Here is a 17327-nt window from a genome sequence, read left to right on the forward strand (position 1 = left end):
TCTAGGAGAGGGACTACCACGCTCATTGGGGTTTGGAAGCTGTGTGGACCAGCTGTCACAACAATTGGTGATTATGTAGAATGTGCACAGACTCAGAATCTTCCACAAAGGTTCCAAAGCTGATGGTGAAGTGGCATGGCTGAGCAGAGGTGTGCATTGTTTCTAATTTACATGCACTTTGCCTGTCACTATAACCAAAAACCAGAGGAAAATTAGTCTTAATCCCTTCAAGTGGTCTTATTCTGTTGTGTCCAACTAAAGAAAAATTCACTGTTCATGAATTCTATTTGGAGCTACTTCATTACCAAGCTAAAAAGTTCTATTCAAGGAGAAATTTAAGTTAACACAGTTCTCCCTTACCTGGTAGAGGGCCACACAGAAGAGGAACAGTACCATGTAGATGATTTTGTACATGACAATTGTACCCTCAAAGCTGACAAAGAAGAACATGCCCCCACAGACGTAAATCCAGTACTTGATTAACATAGCCATCACCAGCTTCCCCAAGACTTTCATAATATCCTGTTCATCCTCCTCCTCTCCCTCCTCCTCCTCTTCCTTCTCCTCTTCCTGTTCTTCTGACACTTCTCCCTCTTGCGACTCCTCTTCTGCAAATAAAGAGTCACATTTGGCCTGTCTCTTCTGGGGACTTTCAGTAAGAATTTAAATGCACGGAAACTAAAATCTCTGCACACAACACAAAATCTTAAAACTCAATATTCACAAGAGACTGCAATTCCTAATCATGTGTGCCTCCAGAGTAAGGAAAAGTTTTTTTAACTTCATATGAGCTTAAACCTGCTGCTGGAGCCATAGGGCACATGGCTATACATCCTTACCAGACACCTATCTTCATTTTGTCTGAAACAAAATGCAGTTGTAGTAGAAAATTAGAGCCTAAGGGTTGCATAATGGTTAATAGCCAAAACACTTTCCATGGCAATGCTGATACTCTCAAGTAAGCAACCTTTTAAACTGGAAAACAAAGAAACCACCAGCACCAACAGAAACCTCTCATACTGAGTTTAAACTCCCATCTCGAGCTGGAACCTCTCATCTTGAGTTTCATCCTTTAGATAATATTGTGTTTACCTCCATAAACCACAAGCAAAGGAAAACATTAACATAAACCCAAAAAAGCTTAGAATTTATAAATGCTGTACTAACACTGCAGTTTGTTTTTTTTTAAAAAACCCTACCACTTATCCAGGTTTTTGTGCTGCACCTGGGCCAGAAAAGACAAGCTGCTTTAACCCTATGAAGAGGTCAAGATTCCCCAGTTATTAATCTTATGAAGTATGTGGAGGGCAGGGTAAGTGTCCCCTCAGCAGCAAGTACATGTGCAAGTACCTAGATAACAGGGCTTGCCAAAACCATAGTACAGTTGTTTTTCTTTCCATTGAGAGCAACATTGAAACTTCATTATCAAAAGGCTTGCTCACTCCTTTTGTCCCACTCACCATCCCCCTCTCTTCAGGTTCTTGCCTTGAAAATCCTTGTTGTACAGCTTTGACACTGATCAGCTGTTTTACTGAGGCAAGGATTGTAATTAATCAGAGACAAAACCACACTACTGTTTCCAGGGCTCACTTTCTACCATTTCAGTGCACTGAGCTTTTTCAGTTAACATCCTGAGAGAGGGGGGCAAGGAATGTTTGGAGAAACATGTCCCAGTAGAAAAAGAAAGAACAGGTCACTGAGTTGTCTGATAAGCTGAACCTATGAGAGTAAAGTTTGCTCTCAGGTGTGCTTGAGCCCCTGCACTGAAAAAATATGTGTTTATTTTTTTCCCACTGAAATTTGTAGTCTAACTTCTGTGTCTGTGTAAGAGTTTATGTACCAACACAATTTCCAAGGAATTGAGCAACTTCTAGGTAAACTCATCTTCTGTGGTTAAACTTTAGGGCAATCCCCTGGTTTGACTTGGGAACACAGCAGTACGCTGATCACTTGAAAGTTCCATGATCTTTCTAAAATGAGTAATTTTATTACCTTCCAGCAAAGAACATATGATTTCAATTTCTAAAGTTCAGAAGTGTTTTATATCTGAGAGACAGCTGCACATAGATTTTGTAGTATCTTTCTTAGCCAATAACAGATACCTTGCTAATTGCTTTCAGCATCAGAGAAACGCAGTAACTGGAACTTCTATCATGACTGAAGGACTAAATTGGATCTGGCTTTACCTTTTTCTTCATTTTCTTCACTTCCAACTTTGACCTCAGATAAAGTAGCTTCTTTTAGCCGAAGTGCTTTCTGTTCAGTGAGGTGTTGCCTAAGCAGTAGCCAGAAAGTAATTGTGAAAAGAATCTGCAAACAAAAATCAAAACAAAACCAACAGACTAATTGTATATCCTACGTCCTACTGATACAAGCATAGGTTTTCACAAATTTTGCATGCCTTTGTTTTCTCTGTCTTTCAGAAAATGGCAGTGATGGCACCAGTGTCAAAGGGGGCAAGTTATGTTATTTATGAAACATCCTGCATTACAGACAACTTTGCTTCATTTGCACTTTTCCATTTCTTAAAGGTATTCACTTATATGTGCCTATTCCTACCCCATTTTATTCAGTTTTAAACTACTGTCTTATAAGTTTAGGGATCTTCCTATTACTCCTTGATTGGTATAATTTCCATTTGTTGTTTTTTTTGTTAATTTTTTACTGTTTTTTTTTTTTCAGGGAAGAAACACATGCAAGAGTGTGTTGTCATTATCATGGTTTTGTATATCATAAATATTTTGAGATGGGAGGTTTGTTACTTCAGGTGCTTAAACATAGCAAATTTAAAAATAATTTTTTTTGTATGTCTTGCAGTTACAGAAGACCCAGTCAATGGAATATGTCTTGCATTTGCAACAATTACAAGAGTTGAGACAGCTCTTAATTCTTTTAAGGCCTTCAAGAGATGATAATTCAATAACAGCAGGGTACCTTAGAAATAAACAGATCTCTTTAATGAAGAGTGCATTTCTGTGTTTTGCAAAAAGCTAAATTCAACAGCTTGCAATACCAAGAGATGGACAAAAATTAGAAAACAGCATGATGCCTATTGTCACACAATTTTATGCTTACTTTCTACAAAGGTTTTGCTAATTTCCCTTTGCAGGAGGAGACATATTTCACCACATAGCTAGAAGAACAAAATTTCAAAGAGGAAACTCATAAGAGCCACATAGAATGACAAGGCCAGTGGTACAATGTATTTTTTTTTTCTTACACACAAGACCTTAATGGGGTAAAGGATTGCTCCCAGGAGATGGCTTTTTTATTGACACTTCTGCTAGCACTGAGCCATGGCAGCAGATTGTCATCCTGTGTGACTTGTCACAGCTTCCCCAGATACCTCCTGGAGCTCTGGCTTTTGCAACACAAACCTTTGATATTGTAAAACACACAGTTTCTTCTGCAGTGATTAGCTCTGTCTTCCCACTACATTTACTTCTTTGTTCTACCTGGAATTTCCAGAGCCAGAGCTGGCTCTAAGTCTTGAAGGGTTGCAGACCAAAGCAATGCTTTTAGTCACCTCTCACAGCATAGATGTTATTTCATTTTCAGACCAGGAAACACATATAGCATGCAGAAACTTATGCAGAAAGAATTACAGTACACTTCTATTCTTCTTTCTGCAGAATACAATATCCAGTCTTCATTTAAATTCAGCCATTATTCAAAGGACTTTAAATTAGGAATAAAGGGGGTACAGAGTTACCAGTGCCCTAAAGAGAGACTGATGGACAAGGCTAACAAGAAAAGGGTGATGTGAACAAAAGGAAATACACACTCAGCAAATCCAGGCTTATGCAGGATCACTGTAAGCATTTGTATATGAGCAAGGCAATTACTTCAACACAGCCTTACAGGGAAAACTGCCAGATTCTTTCTGGGAAAACAGCATGTCAGGTGCCCCTCTGAAGTACCTGTACACTAGAGCTCTGCAGCATGGAGAACAAACCTAAGCAATTAGCGATCTTTGCACAGGGCTTTGGTCTTTTTGGGATGAGAGAGACAGGAAATGATGCCTTGAATATTTGCAATACATAGGTACAGTCTCTTTAGGAAGCACAGGCCAGAGAGGAGCAGAGGTGAAGCTGGGATTTGGATGGAAACAGAGTTGGAATGCATAGACTCTGCCTGGGGATGGAGGATGGACTAGGTAATCTGGGAGGAATGCAGAGACTGGCCATGCATGCACAGATATGGTTAGAAAAGTCAAGGCCTGAGTCTGACAAGGTATGGCAAGAGCAACAAGATTTACTTCTGTACATGCCTCAGCAGAAAAAGGAAGGCTAGGGAAAATCTAGGGCCACTGCAAGGGCCCTGGTTACACAGGCTGAGGTACCTAATGCCTTCTTTGCCTCAGTCTTTGCTATCCTTAAAGAAACACAGTTCCTAGAGACCATGGAAAAGTCTGAAGCAAGGAAGAGTCTTTCTTTGGTGGAACAAGTTTGGATCAGGGAATATCTAGATAAAGTGAGCATACATAAATGCATGGGTCCTGATGGGATGTACCCAGGAGCTGGCTGGTGTCACTAGTAGAGGTTACTCTCTCAATGACCATTGATCAAATGTGGTGACAGGAGAATTGCTGAAGGAAAGCAAATGTCACTCTTATCTTCCAGATGAAGGATCAAGCCTGGACAACCTCACTTCAATCCCTGGGAAGGTCATAGTGGTGAGATGCCAGAAAAAGCTTTCTAGAGAAGCTGTGGATACTCCACCATTGGATGTGTCTGAGGTCAGGCTGGATGGAGCTTTGAGCAACCTGATCTAGTGAAAGATGTCCCTGCCTATGGCAGAGGGATTGGACTAGACTATCTTGAAAGGTCCCTGCTGACCCCAAACTATGCTGTGATTCTAATGTGATGGAGGAGCCAATCACAAAAAAAACTTCCAGGCAAATGAAGGATGAGAAAACCATTAGGAATAGTCAGAGTGTATCCATCCAGGGGAAGTCATGCTTGACTATCTTGATAAACTTTTATGATAAAATGACTGACCTGGTAGATGAGAGGAGGGCAGCAGATACTGTTTCTTACTTAGACTCCAGAGGGAAACTGTCTCTCATGAGATGCTCAGGGAGAAGCTGATGAAGTGTGGGCTGGATGAGCAGACAGTGAAGTGAACTGAAAACTGACTGAACAGCTGAGCTCAGAGGGTGGTTATCAATGGCATAAAGTCTAGTTGGAGGTCAGTGATTAGCAATGTGCCCCATGGCTCAATACTAAATCCAGTCTTGTGCAATATCTTCATTTTTAATCCAGATGATGGGGAGAGTGTACCCTCACTGAGTTTGTTGACAATGCACAACTGGGAGGAATGGCTGATTCACCAGAGAGTCATGCTGCCATCCAGCAGGACCTCGACAGGCTGGAGGAGGGGCTGACAGGAAAATCAGGGCATTAAACAAGTACAAAGTCCTGCTCCTGGGGAGGAAGAACCAGCTCATGCACCATTACATGTTGGGGTCTGACCCGCTGGAGAGCAGTTTGGCAGAAACAGCCTGTGGATCCCGGTGGATAACAAGTTACAAGTAAGCCAGAAATGTGCCCCTATGACAAAGAATGTTATTGCCTGCTTTAGGAGGTGTTGACAGCAAGTTGAGGAAGGTGATTCTTCTTCCCTGCTCAGCACTGGTGAGTTCATATTTTGAGTGCTGTGTCCTATTCTGGTACCCCAGAACAAGAGAGATGGATGTACAGGAGAGAGTCCAGCTGAATGTCCATGAAGGGACTAGAGCATCTCTTCTATGAAGAAGACAAAGATCAGGGGGAATCTCATTTGATGACTAAAAATATCTGATAGGAGGTGCAAAGAGGACAGAGCCAGTCTCTTTTCAGTGGTGTTCAGTGATGGGACCAGAGGCAATAGGCACAGACTGAAACATAGGAGGTTCCCTTTGAACATCAAGGGAACACTTTATTTCCTGTGAGGGTAATAGAGCACTGGCACAGGTTGCCCTGGGATGTAACAAGAGTTTCCACTCTTAGGGATATTCAAAAGCCATCTAGGCATGGTCCTGGGCAATCAAGTCTAGATGGCTCTGCTTGAGAGTTGGATGACCTCCAAAAGTCTCTTTTGGCTTCAATTTTTGTGTGATTCTGTGAAAGTTTTGGAATACATTTTATTCAGCCTAAAAAGCCCCACTAAACATCTAATGGCTTTATGGATGTGGCCAAATCACTATATATACATGACGGCTTCCTTTCTTGACAGTATCTGTTTTTAGACAAGATATATTTGATGATATAGCCAACAAGAAGTAATGTCAAAGGGAATGAAGTATTAAGACAGTTAAAACTCCTTAGAGATTTATGAAGTCATTGAAAGAAATTAAGAACTTCTCTTGCAGAACCCCTTGAGCTTTATCCCTCTTATGAAACTAACCCAACCTTTACAAGAGAAATAATACAGCATTCACTAACATTCAAATGCATTAAAGACCCAGAAAGGTTTGTCCAAAGGGTATTGCCAACAAGGAAGATGACATACAGAATCAACTTAAATTGTAATTAGGAGTCACAAGGGAAGTGATCCACTTAGCACAAGGAGCAGTGCCAACTAGATGCACTCCCTGAGATGCCCCTCTTGGGTGCTCTAAGAAAAAACATCCTATTTTCGCTCAGTCCCTTCCCCAGGACTTGCAGAACAAAATACATTTTCAAGACATTAAGGAAAAAAAATCTATCATGCACTGGAATCATCAAATTCTCTTGGTTCTAACCTGAAATGGATTTCAGCTCGTGCTGATTCAGGTGTAAGGATAAAGAACCAAAACTCAGCCACAGCTATGTGCTGCTGTTTGTGCCAAACCACTGGGGAGAGAGTAGTACTGGTAATTGCAATGACAGCACAGTTCCAGTGGCCATTATTGTCACAGACAGATCTGACATCCCATGGGTATTAATCTAGTGAATCAAATAACATCTGATTTTGAATTCAGTTAATAAAATCAAACGAGAGCAATTTCAATCCACCAAGTATTTTCTACAGAATTATCATGAAAACCTGAAAGGTGTCTGAAACATTTGCTCTAGTATTAGCTTAATATGCAAGAATCAGTTTTCTGAACACTCTTTCTAATGACTTAGCCTTTACTTCAGAATTGCTACTGAAAGTGGTTACACTGAATACTGTGGATGTACTCTTAAAGAAATGTCAAGAGATCCATATTTTTATCACAATATATTTTGTGGTTTTGTAAATAAATCTCAGCTGGTTGTTACACATACCTTTGATGCCAGCTCCCCAGGGTCTTTTCTTTTTAAAAAACCAGATACTTGAGGAAGTTCATCATTCTTGAGCTCAATACTCCATATATACTGTAGTATTAGCAGTAAATTTCCATAAAAAACCATGAATGGTGAACTGATCATGGCATATTTCCTTCGGTCCCGAATCATCCACAATGTGCAAGACCAGATCAGTAACACAAAAGTCAACCAGCTGTGATATGTGATGCTCCACGCCTTGTAGAAGGATGAAAGAGAGGAAAAAATGTCCACAGATGCATTCAGAAACAACACAGATGCAGATTTCCAGTTAAACTTTATTTACTCTACTCAGTGTATATTTTCATTTTCATCAGACTCTCACCCATATTAATCACCAGCTGGACTAGCTAAAACAAACCCCTTGGAGAACATGCAGAAAGTAGATTCTGAGAGCAAACCCTGCTTGATGCATTAGCTGCATTTTGTAAGCAGACTTATTGCTTCTCATTCCACCAAACTAAAAGAGATTGAAAATAAAGATTAAAGTTTGGGCACAGAAATTCTTGCAAAACAGCAGCAAAGAATTCAGAGCAGGAGTAGCAAAACCTAATCAATGGGTACTGCATTCATGGCCTTTGACAGAATTACAAAACAGCATCAAATCCATACTGCTCTAGCTTTTGTGGAATCAGTTTAAAATGGAAAGCTATGGTGTGCACCCACTAACCTGAAGAATGTTTAGTCTACAGTAACCATGGTAGATTACCTGAATATTCACAACTACAGAACATTTTCTACAGCTTTCAGAATTCAGTTATCAAAAACTTCTCTATTAAACACTCAAGAAAAGGATTTAGGGGAGTAAGTGTTTTTAACTACATTGTGTTAGTAAATTAGCACTAAATTTAACTGTATATATGCTGCTGTAACTGTGGAATAACCTTCAATAAAGCATTAAAAACTAAAGAAAATTATTAAACATTAAGAATATTTCTATCAGGTTAGCTTAGCCCTCCTGGAAATGATGTCTTTTAAGAGTATGTGAAAAACACTGATATGCTAGTTCTCCATCCTGTATGAGAAAATAGCTTACACTGAGCTGTCTTTGGCTGTAGTACAAATGGAATTAGCATCAGATGATACCAAAAATAAATTAATAAATTAATTTGGATCACATAAAATCAGAATACTTCCTGAAGAGAAAAGCTAGCATTACACTACAAGTAGGTTCTTCAAAGACATGGTCTCCTTTTATATTGAGAGATATAACCCTGGGAATTAATTAAAAGGGAAATGTACACCTGGTCTTGTAGAAGGTGTCTCTGCCCAAGGCATGGGGGGTGGAACTAGATAACTTTTAAGGTTCCTTCCAACCCAAACCATTCTATGGTCTAAGAAGTACATGAATTTAAAAAAAATAGAAAAAAAAAATACTGTGTCAACATGAAAATAACTAACTACTTGTTAATATCTCAGAATGCATCAATCCAGATCTGTATTTTGCTTTATTTACAGCAGAAACTTTTTCTGTTAAAACACAGCAAATAAAGTTTGAAACTTTATGCAAACAAAAGGCAGCCAAGGTAATTTGTTTTACCATTTTTAATGCAAAATTGGGCCAAGAAGCTTTATGGTTAATTTCATCATAGTTGAAACTCTTCCAAAACAGTAAAAGCAAAGCTTGCATTGGGAATATAGAAAGACATCTAATCATTCTGTGGAAACCTTGGTATAGTGCAGCTCAAAGGAGCAACAAGGAGGCTTAAAAACAAGAAATGGCATGAAAAACAGAAAGAAAGAAGAACACAAAAGTCTGACTTGGCACAAAGTTGAATTTTCATTGATATCTTCCTGTGTCAATACAAGAAACCAGGATTTACAGATCCTTTCTTCTCAGAGTCATTTGATGTATGCATCACCTGAATCAAAAACTATATTTTTACTGTTTTCTAAATCAGTATGACATACTTTAATTTTATTGGTAAATTTCTGAGTGGTGCAAACACATGACAAACTTGCTTTTGCAGAAGCTTGGGAATCAATAGAAAACTGAGACACAGTGGTTTTCAGATATTCAACAGACAACAAAGTCAGGGGCTCCCAGTCCTGGAAATGTGTTGCCCTATTTAAAGGTCTGTAACAGGCCTCAGAATTATATATTAATAACCTAAAATGAGCTCAGAGTGATACAGAAGCCATCTTTATATTTTTAAGCCTGATGCAAAGACTTGCTGAAAGCCAACTTTCAGTAAAGCACAGAGAAGACTCTTGTAAAATCAACAGCATTACTCTTTTTGTTGCCAGTACTTACCATCATAGCTATTAGAGCACAAATGTAACTTTGTTTCATGATAAATTGAAACACAGAGACCAGGGCATGTAATTTAACATTTTCCTTTTCCTCCTGAGTAACTTCCTCTTCTTCTTCCTCCTCCTCTTCCTTTACTAGGTGGAAAAAGAAATCCTTATTTGCAATCCATGCTGGTGTAAATATAGTACATGCATCCTCTCCTGAAATTATTTTGTTTGAAATCCTCTGATGGCTACTTCAAAACACTGTGCTGGTAGGCAAAGTATTTCGGAGAGTATACACCTACAGCCCAGTTTACAAAACTGCCATATGGGCATCCATCATTGCAAGGTGACAGCAGTTATTTAACTTTAACAGGCCAAAGAGCTTACCAAAATGACAAGAAATGCTAGAGGCAGTGACTGGAGATACGGAATAAGAAAAACACGTGAAAAAAATGACAATTCCTAGGCAATTTACTACCTGATGTGCCATCCGCAGGCTCCCACTTGTACTGTGGTGTGGAGTACATGTCTGCTTTGGCTGGACCATTCTCTAGTGGCAGTGCAGGGTGGATGGTGTGATAGTCAGCTGGGTTCCCGTTCACTGTTACCAGCAGCACCTGCAGGACACCGGAGAGAGGCACTGCGTTTACCGTGGCTCTCAGAAGACTGGGACTCCTACTCCTGTGTTTTGCTACTTTTAGAGTGCCAATGTTAAAAGAGCCTAACAGGCAGCTGCAGCTACTTCCAAGAAACTGATATGTTATTTTCATGTTGCATGCAAAAGTAACACGGAACAGCTTCCAAAATTAACTGTTGTTGGATTTTTATGTCATACCAATAGCAGTAACCAAAAATTCATCCTTCTTCTTAGGCAAACTACTACATTAGGATTTTCAGACTTCAGTTCACATCTAATTATTTCCAGAAGTTAATAAAATAATGGCTATAAATGACTTTCCAATTTGAATTATTAGTGGTGAGATCTATATTTGCAGCTGTTAATAAAACCATTTGTGGTAATCATTGCTACTGATGACACATTTTTGTCACTTAGCAGTGCTAATTCAACACCCTTTCATTGTTTTATTTTTGTGACTTTAATTTCAGCCCTTGTGCTTGTTTGGCTAAGGGCTCCAGCAATCACAATCATCAGTATTGGCAGAAATGCACATGCAATGGGTTAGTGATGGCAGTATGTGCTCCAGACTGACTTCTGCTCAGGCTGGGAGATAGGGTCATATCTTGCTTGTCAAGACTATGCTCAGGCATGTCTGTGAACAGCCATGTGTTCACAACAGCCTGTGAACTGTTTCAGAATAGTATCTGGGTTATGTTCAGTCATATCCAGCTGCACCAAGTACAGACCATGGAGCACATTTGGATTTACGGATGCTCCTAAAATTCATCTTCATCTCCATTCTTCTGTGTGTGCTAAACCGAGGGGACTTTTCTGCTTTCAAAGTCTGCTAAGGTCTATAACAGTCACGATAAATTGATCATTTGCTGCCTGTTCAAATAAAGACTTGGATTTTCTGTAATCTGTAAATTGAACTCATATGTGGTTTTGGTCATGCTTTAAAGGCCTCAGCATTCCAACATTAATGAAAGAAAAAATATAGCAAAGAAACTAAATCAAATTTAAAGGTGGCTTGCATTAGAAAGCGTATTTTCATATCTTATTCAAACCCAATGAAATAGCAAAGATCGTTTGCCAGTTGGTACTACTACAAGCAGCTTAATTTCAAGTGATCAATCAATGGTTTCTCAGGGAAATTATTAAGGAAGCAGAAGACAATTACATCTAGGATAATCAAAATTATAGGCTACATGTCAGGCTAACCATAAATCTACTAGTTTTACAAATGTCACCTAAGGTTTTATCTGTAGGTATCATTGTTGTCTGTATTTACACACATTGAGAAGAATTGCAAAATTACAAAGACTAGTAGTATACTAACATCCGATGGCTTGTATTCATCTTGGGTCATTGACAGAAGCTGCAAAAAGCAATGCAAGAACAAATTATTACAGAAGCATGGCTCAAGCATTAGTAAGTCTGACTTCTTGAATACATGCATGCATACGTGCTGACTTTCGCAGATTTGCACCAAGAAATTCAGAAAGAATTCTTAAAAAGTCAGCAGAAATGTACAATACCATAAAATTATATTTAGTGTGCCATAGCATTGACATAATTTTACTGTATGTTCCTGTGAATTTTAAACCAGAACTGAGAATGTTGCATTGAAATTTTGGATACTAGGTCAAAGAATTAATCAGTATTGCATTATACTGATTAACTGCTTTCTAATGTCTTTCTAATGATCCGATGCTTAAAAACTAAGTTTTTAAACAATCATTAGAATTACTACAATTATAAAAATAGTTCCAATAAAATGGTGATGCAAATATAAAAGATGATACTTTATCCATTTGCCAGCTCATTTCCCATTATTATTATTATAGCGGATTTCTTGGGGTTTGAGTATATGTGGCTTATGAATGTTCATATGTCCCAAATTTGACAAAAACTCAACAAATGAAATTTTGCAGTGCAGCTGGTGCAGAAAGGTGGCAGAGAGCTGGACCCTTCCAGGATGTTTTACACAACTACCTAAACTGCCTTGCTTTGTATCTTCAAGGAGGACACCAGTAAGCTTAGGCAAAGATAAGTTAGCAGTCCCCACTCACCAATGACAGTGATAATTAGTAGTTACAAAGCAGATCAGATCTTTACACCAGATTTAGCTCCCAAACAGACTTTCTAACTTCTAACTGGATCACTCAAAGGTAATGGCCCCAAGCAAAAAGCCCAGTCCTACACTTCTTAAATGTGGAAGTCAAAAACATAGAGCATGCTTTTTGTTTACATCCTTACACTGACTCCTGGTTTTGTTTCATTCATTTTTACAAAATACATTCCTATCCTACTCTGCCATGCAGCCTTGATATTTTATCTGATTTATATAATCACACGTGGAGATCGTACTTGCAAGCTACGTAACACCGCTTCCCTTAATTCAAAGTAATCTTGTAATGCAGAGACCCTTCCCCTTCCAGTCTTACTTTTCTCTCATCAGTTGTATAGTGGCTTGCATACCACAGACTGCGTCTCCTCTCCGCTGTCATTGGAATTGGGCTGCAGGGAGCTTCTTTGTCATCTTCCCTGCTGACAGATTTCTCTTCATCAGGCGTCTGCTAAATGACAAAAATGACAGCACTACCTGTAGCTCTGTAAATACAATCTTAGCAGAGGAACTGAAATTTTCCCCCCAGCAGATGTTCCCTCTCCAAAGCATGTCTGAAGCACCGTTTAGGCTTGGTTTATGATAGATAACTGTGAGATGACATTTTCAGAAACAAAGACAGAGCTTTTCTGTAACTGCTAGCTCCATGACCCCAGAATTACACAGATCTCCATGTACTACCTTAGCTTACCATATAATCATACCATAAGCATGCACAAATACATAAAATATAAACCCTTCAAAATACAATGTTTAATTTTCAAGGAAGTGTATGCTACCTTGATTTCAGCATCTTTGACCACTGTTCCATAATGTCTTTGCTGACAAGCTGGTACAAAATGGACTTGACAAATGGAGTACAAGATGCGTGGAGAACTAGCTAAACTGCCTTTCTCCAGCTAGGGTAAAGGCTCAAAGACAAAAAGGTAGATTGACATGAGTGGAGTTCCTCAGAGGCTGGCACTAGTTCTGGTCCTATTCAAAACTTCCTGGAGGGAATTGCACCCACACAAAATTTGTGAATGACATTGAACTGGGAGGAGGTAAATGGGCCAGAAGAAAGGCTCACCATACAGAAATGGGACAACAAAAACTGGGCAAGGTTTAACAAAGATAAAGTCCTGTAGCTGGAATAAACCCACATAACAGTAAAGGCTGTGGACAGACTGTGTGGGAAGCAGCTCCGTGGAATAGGCTCTGGTGCACAGCAAGATTAAAAAGAGCCAGCACTGGACTGCACTCCAGGAGCAGTGAAGTCCTGGACTGCATCAGCCAGAGGACTGCCAGCAGATCAAGGGATATGATTATTCCATTGTGCCTGGCAAGTGTCAGGCCACACCTGCAACACAATTCTGGCATCCCCAGCTCAAGAGAGACACAGAAAATCTGGAGAGGATCCCACAGAGAATTGTCAAGATGATTAGAGGCTTGGAGAAGCTGAAGGATGAAGATTTTTTTTTTTTCCAATTTGCAGCAATAAAGTTACAGTTTTAGAAAAGACAAGGGTAGTCTTCTCACAGGGAGGCATAGTTATAGGACAAGAGGCTAAGGACATAATTTGCTTCAGGAAAACACCCTCTGAGTATTAAGAAAAAAAGAAAGAATATCTATCTATCTATCTATCTATCTATCTATCTATCTATCATCTATCTATCATCTAGCTATCTATCATCTAGCTACCTATCTACATCTAGCTACATATCAAGCTATCTAGTTATCTTTTTTTTTTCTTAAACCTTGAGAACAATGATCCAAAATCCAAGATTTGGCCCTGAAAAATCTAATCTGAGACCCTGCTCTCAGAAGAAGTTACTTCACATGATTCTCCCAAATTCCTTCCACTGCACTGTTCTGTGACTCTGTAATTGTCTCTAATCCACGTGGTTTGTTTCTCCATCTGAGGTGGAAAATGCTGTCACTTGTCAGTTGAGGAGGAGTGCAAACCACAGTAGGTTACAGCTTCCCTTTGAGCCCTAGCAGAGCTCTTCCTGCACTGTGGCAGCTCGCTGGTGGCAGCTGTTCTCATTGCTTAGGCAAAACCCTCTGATGTAATAGAAGATTAAATCAGGGTGCTGGGCAGAGGTCTGCAAAGCTACCCATGGGAACATCCAAACATCCTAGCTCAATTTGAAACTCTTCTCATTCCAATCCTAGCAGCAAGGTCCTATTTTTTACTTGACTTAGATAAACAATGATTATTAATTTAGTTTCACTTCTGAGAGGAAATGGTAGCACATTTCACATATGGTCATATATTTATATTTGATTGTAAAGGGGCATTCCTAGCAAAACTGTAAGATGAAATAAACTGATTCTGTCCCTAAAATACTTGTCACTGCCATTTGAAACTTTAATATAAATATGAACCATAAAGAACTACTTATCAAAGCCATTTAGTTTGGCACCAGGGTGACAAAAACAATACAAAATACCTAGGACACACATAATTATTTTAGTATGGTATTTTTAGTCTTAGACACAACAGGGAAGGGTGGGAAATCTTGTTTTCCCTTTCTCAGAAGAGGAAGAAAAGTCAAAAAACACAGTACTAGTCACACAAACACAACTTGTGAGAGTCCTTTGACTTGCTTAAATTTTTCAGCTCTTCCTCAGCAACTCTTAAATACCTTTTAAGTCCAACAATTATAAAAATTTTATAAGAGGACTCTACATTTAACTGTTGTAACTCTGCTGACTCCTGAACCATTACTTACCACTCACAGCACAGTATGAATGGGCTCCATTCATACATTCAGCATTAGCAGTTACAACTCTGAGCTGAAATCTCCAGAGACAGATTGCTTTTTCTTATTTGCAGAGGTAGAATTTCACAAGACTCAATGTTAGAACAAGTCAGGATCCAAAACAGCAAGCATATGAAAAGCAAATCTACTGACTGCCACAGTCACTTTGCATGAGTAAGATCCATTCAGAATCCCACATGGAGAGTGTACACTGAAATTTCATACATCCCATACTTTGGCATTGTGGTGCACACAAAAAAAACCTGAAGCCTGAAACTCAAGATTTGAAGTGGGGAGTGTTCCTGTAAAATTGTTAATCACCTGCAGCATTTAGACAGTCCCAAGAGTATCTGTCTCAAAGACAATTCTTAATGCAATCCAGGAGGAATTTACTCATAAGAGGACCCCAAGATGTAATTTACACAAGATAAAAAAAACCTTTAAGGTCTACATGTCTTACTCTGCTTTCAGTATCTGCTATACCAGTATTATATTTAACTTATGTAATCTTTTTAGACTGAAAAAGTCCTTCTTTCTTGTTTTGTTCAAAACAGTTTTTGTTCAAGAGCTTCTTTTGAACAAAGTTCCTAAGATGAGCCACTTCTGACTGCACAAGAGAGCAGCATATAGAGAACAACTTCTTTACACTAAACACCTCATAGCATTTTGTCTTTGCCATTCATTAAACCTCATGTAGGCTAGTAGTGGGATCCTAAATACAGAGTATCTTTGAAATCACTGGGGTCTTCAAAAGCAGATTACCTACTTAGTTCCATAATGAATCAAATGCACCACAACTTCACAGATTTAAAAACATTTCAATGAAAACTGGAATGCAATTACTTCTGGATTTAAATAAGTGAGAATGCAGTCTTCCAGGGAAAAGCTAGTAAGAGAAATTTTAAATCCTGATCTATGACACCAGTAAACAAAATCAAAATGCTTATAGACAAAGAAGAAGCCATAAGGAATATGTGTGCAAAATTCAGAAAATACAGTAAATTTTACAAATCTCAGCATCTCTTTCTGCTGACAAACACTTGCATCACTAACATCCTGTGCATCAAAAATAAGCATTAATGCATGGATACTCTTTCCTTTAGAGTGTTCCCTTTTTAAAGCATCCATTTATCTTTGGAGGGAAGCATCATTTCCCTGGCATCTGAAGTTCCCTTGGGAGTGCCAAGACTTTGGATTGCCTCTCATGTAGCCATAAATTCGACATCAATGTTTCTTAAATTAATGTCTTTTAATACTTAGTCTAGCTCAACTGCTTGGAAAGCATCTCTAATTTCACTTGTTGGCAGTTTTCAGAGACTGGTTTCAGTGTTTTATGGGAATATCTATCTCAGACACCACAAGCAGTCTGAAAAAAAAGATCTGCAGGCAAGACCACTCTAGTTCCTCTCAAGTCCCTGTAGGAAATTGCAGCATTCACTCTCTCCTAGACAGAAAGACCCACTTCTCTCCACTGAAAAAGCACAACTAACTTAGGTCCAACACCAAACTTTTAGATGGTGACTGGTGGATGAAAACAACACAGGTACTGGAAATCAATTCCCAGACTCGCTGAGATCACACAGCTCACACTAACTGCATTCCACATGTGGTTACTCCTCTGTGGGTAGTTCCCATGGTTTTACTAAACAGCTTGTGAGATGTGAAGTTTCAGTTACAGCCCCAGTGCTAAAATCATATTATTATCTGGAAATCTCAGTTTTCATTTAAGGGAAGAAAAAGAAAAACCAACAAAAATCTAGTTTCCAGAAGCTGCAGCTGCAGAAAAATACCCTACAAATACCCGATGCTAGAGGGTACTGGACCACAACGATGTGACTTCAGAAAAGACAGTATTAAGACTTCTGGAAACCTAAGACACAGTTTTTTAATAGCTCAGGGTGATGGCTTGATGGCTCTGGCATCGTTCACTTTTTGAAGCCCTATATAAGTAACCCCCAAATACCAGACATCTCAGTTCAGAGGTGATGTATTTTGATTGCCTTTTTAAATGTTAAAGAGTTACATTACCCATTCTATGAAGAAACACCCTTAAAATAAGAAAAACTTCAACATTTTTTACTTGTTTCTACGAACTCTGATTCACAGCACAGTCATGAGTATTTTCATTGTGGTTTACAGCACTATTAAACCTCAACTTGAAAACTCACATCAGGCCTCTGAGGATCAGGAAATTAATATAAGTAATGCCTGGGATCATCCCTTTTATACTTTCAGTTTCTAAGCTTTTAAGATACCTCTGGGTTCCTGCATACCCATTTTTCTCTGAAACAGGAAGAAGTAAAGATTTACTTTTGTTTTTCCTCCTT

At 39.0% G+C, this 17327-nt stretch overlaps 1 protein-coding gene across 6 annotated transcripts in view; it reads right to left on the bottom strand.

Annotated features, from left to right (window-relative positions):
• The window catches only part of PIEZO2 (piezo type mechanosensitive ion channel component 2), a 286113-nt gene that overhangs the window by 81926 nt on the left and 186860 nt on the right, over positions 1-17327 (bottom strand). For 3 of the 6 annotated variants that reach the window (XM_086892783.1, XM_086892749.1, XM_086892793.1), the window contains exons 9-15: positions 12576-12707; positions 11468-11506; positions 9988-10126; positions 9526-9659; positions 7233-7469; positions 2187-2310; positions 361-608 (exon numbers count right to left, since the gene is read on the bottom strand). In XM_086892783.1, coding sequence (XP_086748909.1) covers positions 361-608; positions 2187-2310; positions 7233-7469; positions 9526-9659; positions 9988-10126; positions 11468-11506; positions 12576-12707 — 1053 coding nt within the window. The remainder of the gene's footprint in view (positions 1-360; positions 609-2186; positions 2311-7232; positions 7470-9525; positions 9660-9987; positions 10127-11467; positions 11507-12575; positions 12708-17327) is intronic. The other 3 variants (XM_086892756.1, XM_086892763.1, XM_086892773.1) reach the window with 3 other exon arrangements.

The sequence above is a fragment of the Cyanistes caeruleus genome, chromosome 1 (assembly GCF_971803275.1).
Source record: "Cyanistes caeruleus chromosome 1, bCyaCae1.hap1.1, whole genome shotgun sequence".
NCBI lineage: Eukaryota > Metazoa > Chordata > Aves > Passeriformes > Paridae > Cyanistes > Cyanistes caeruleus.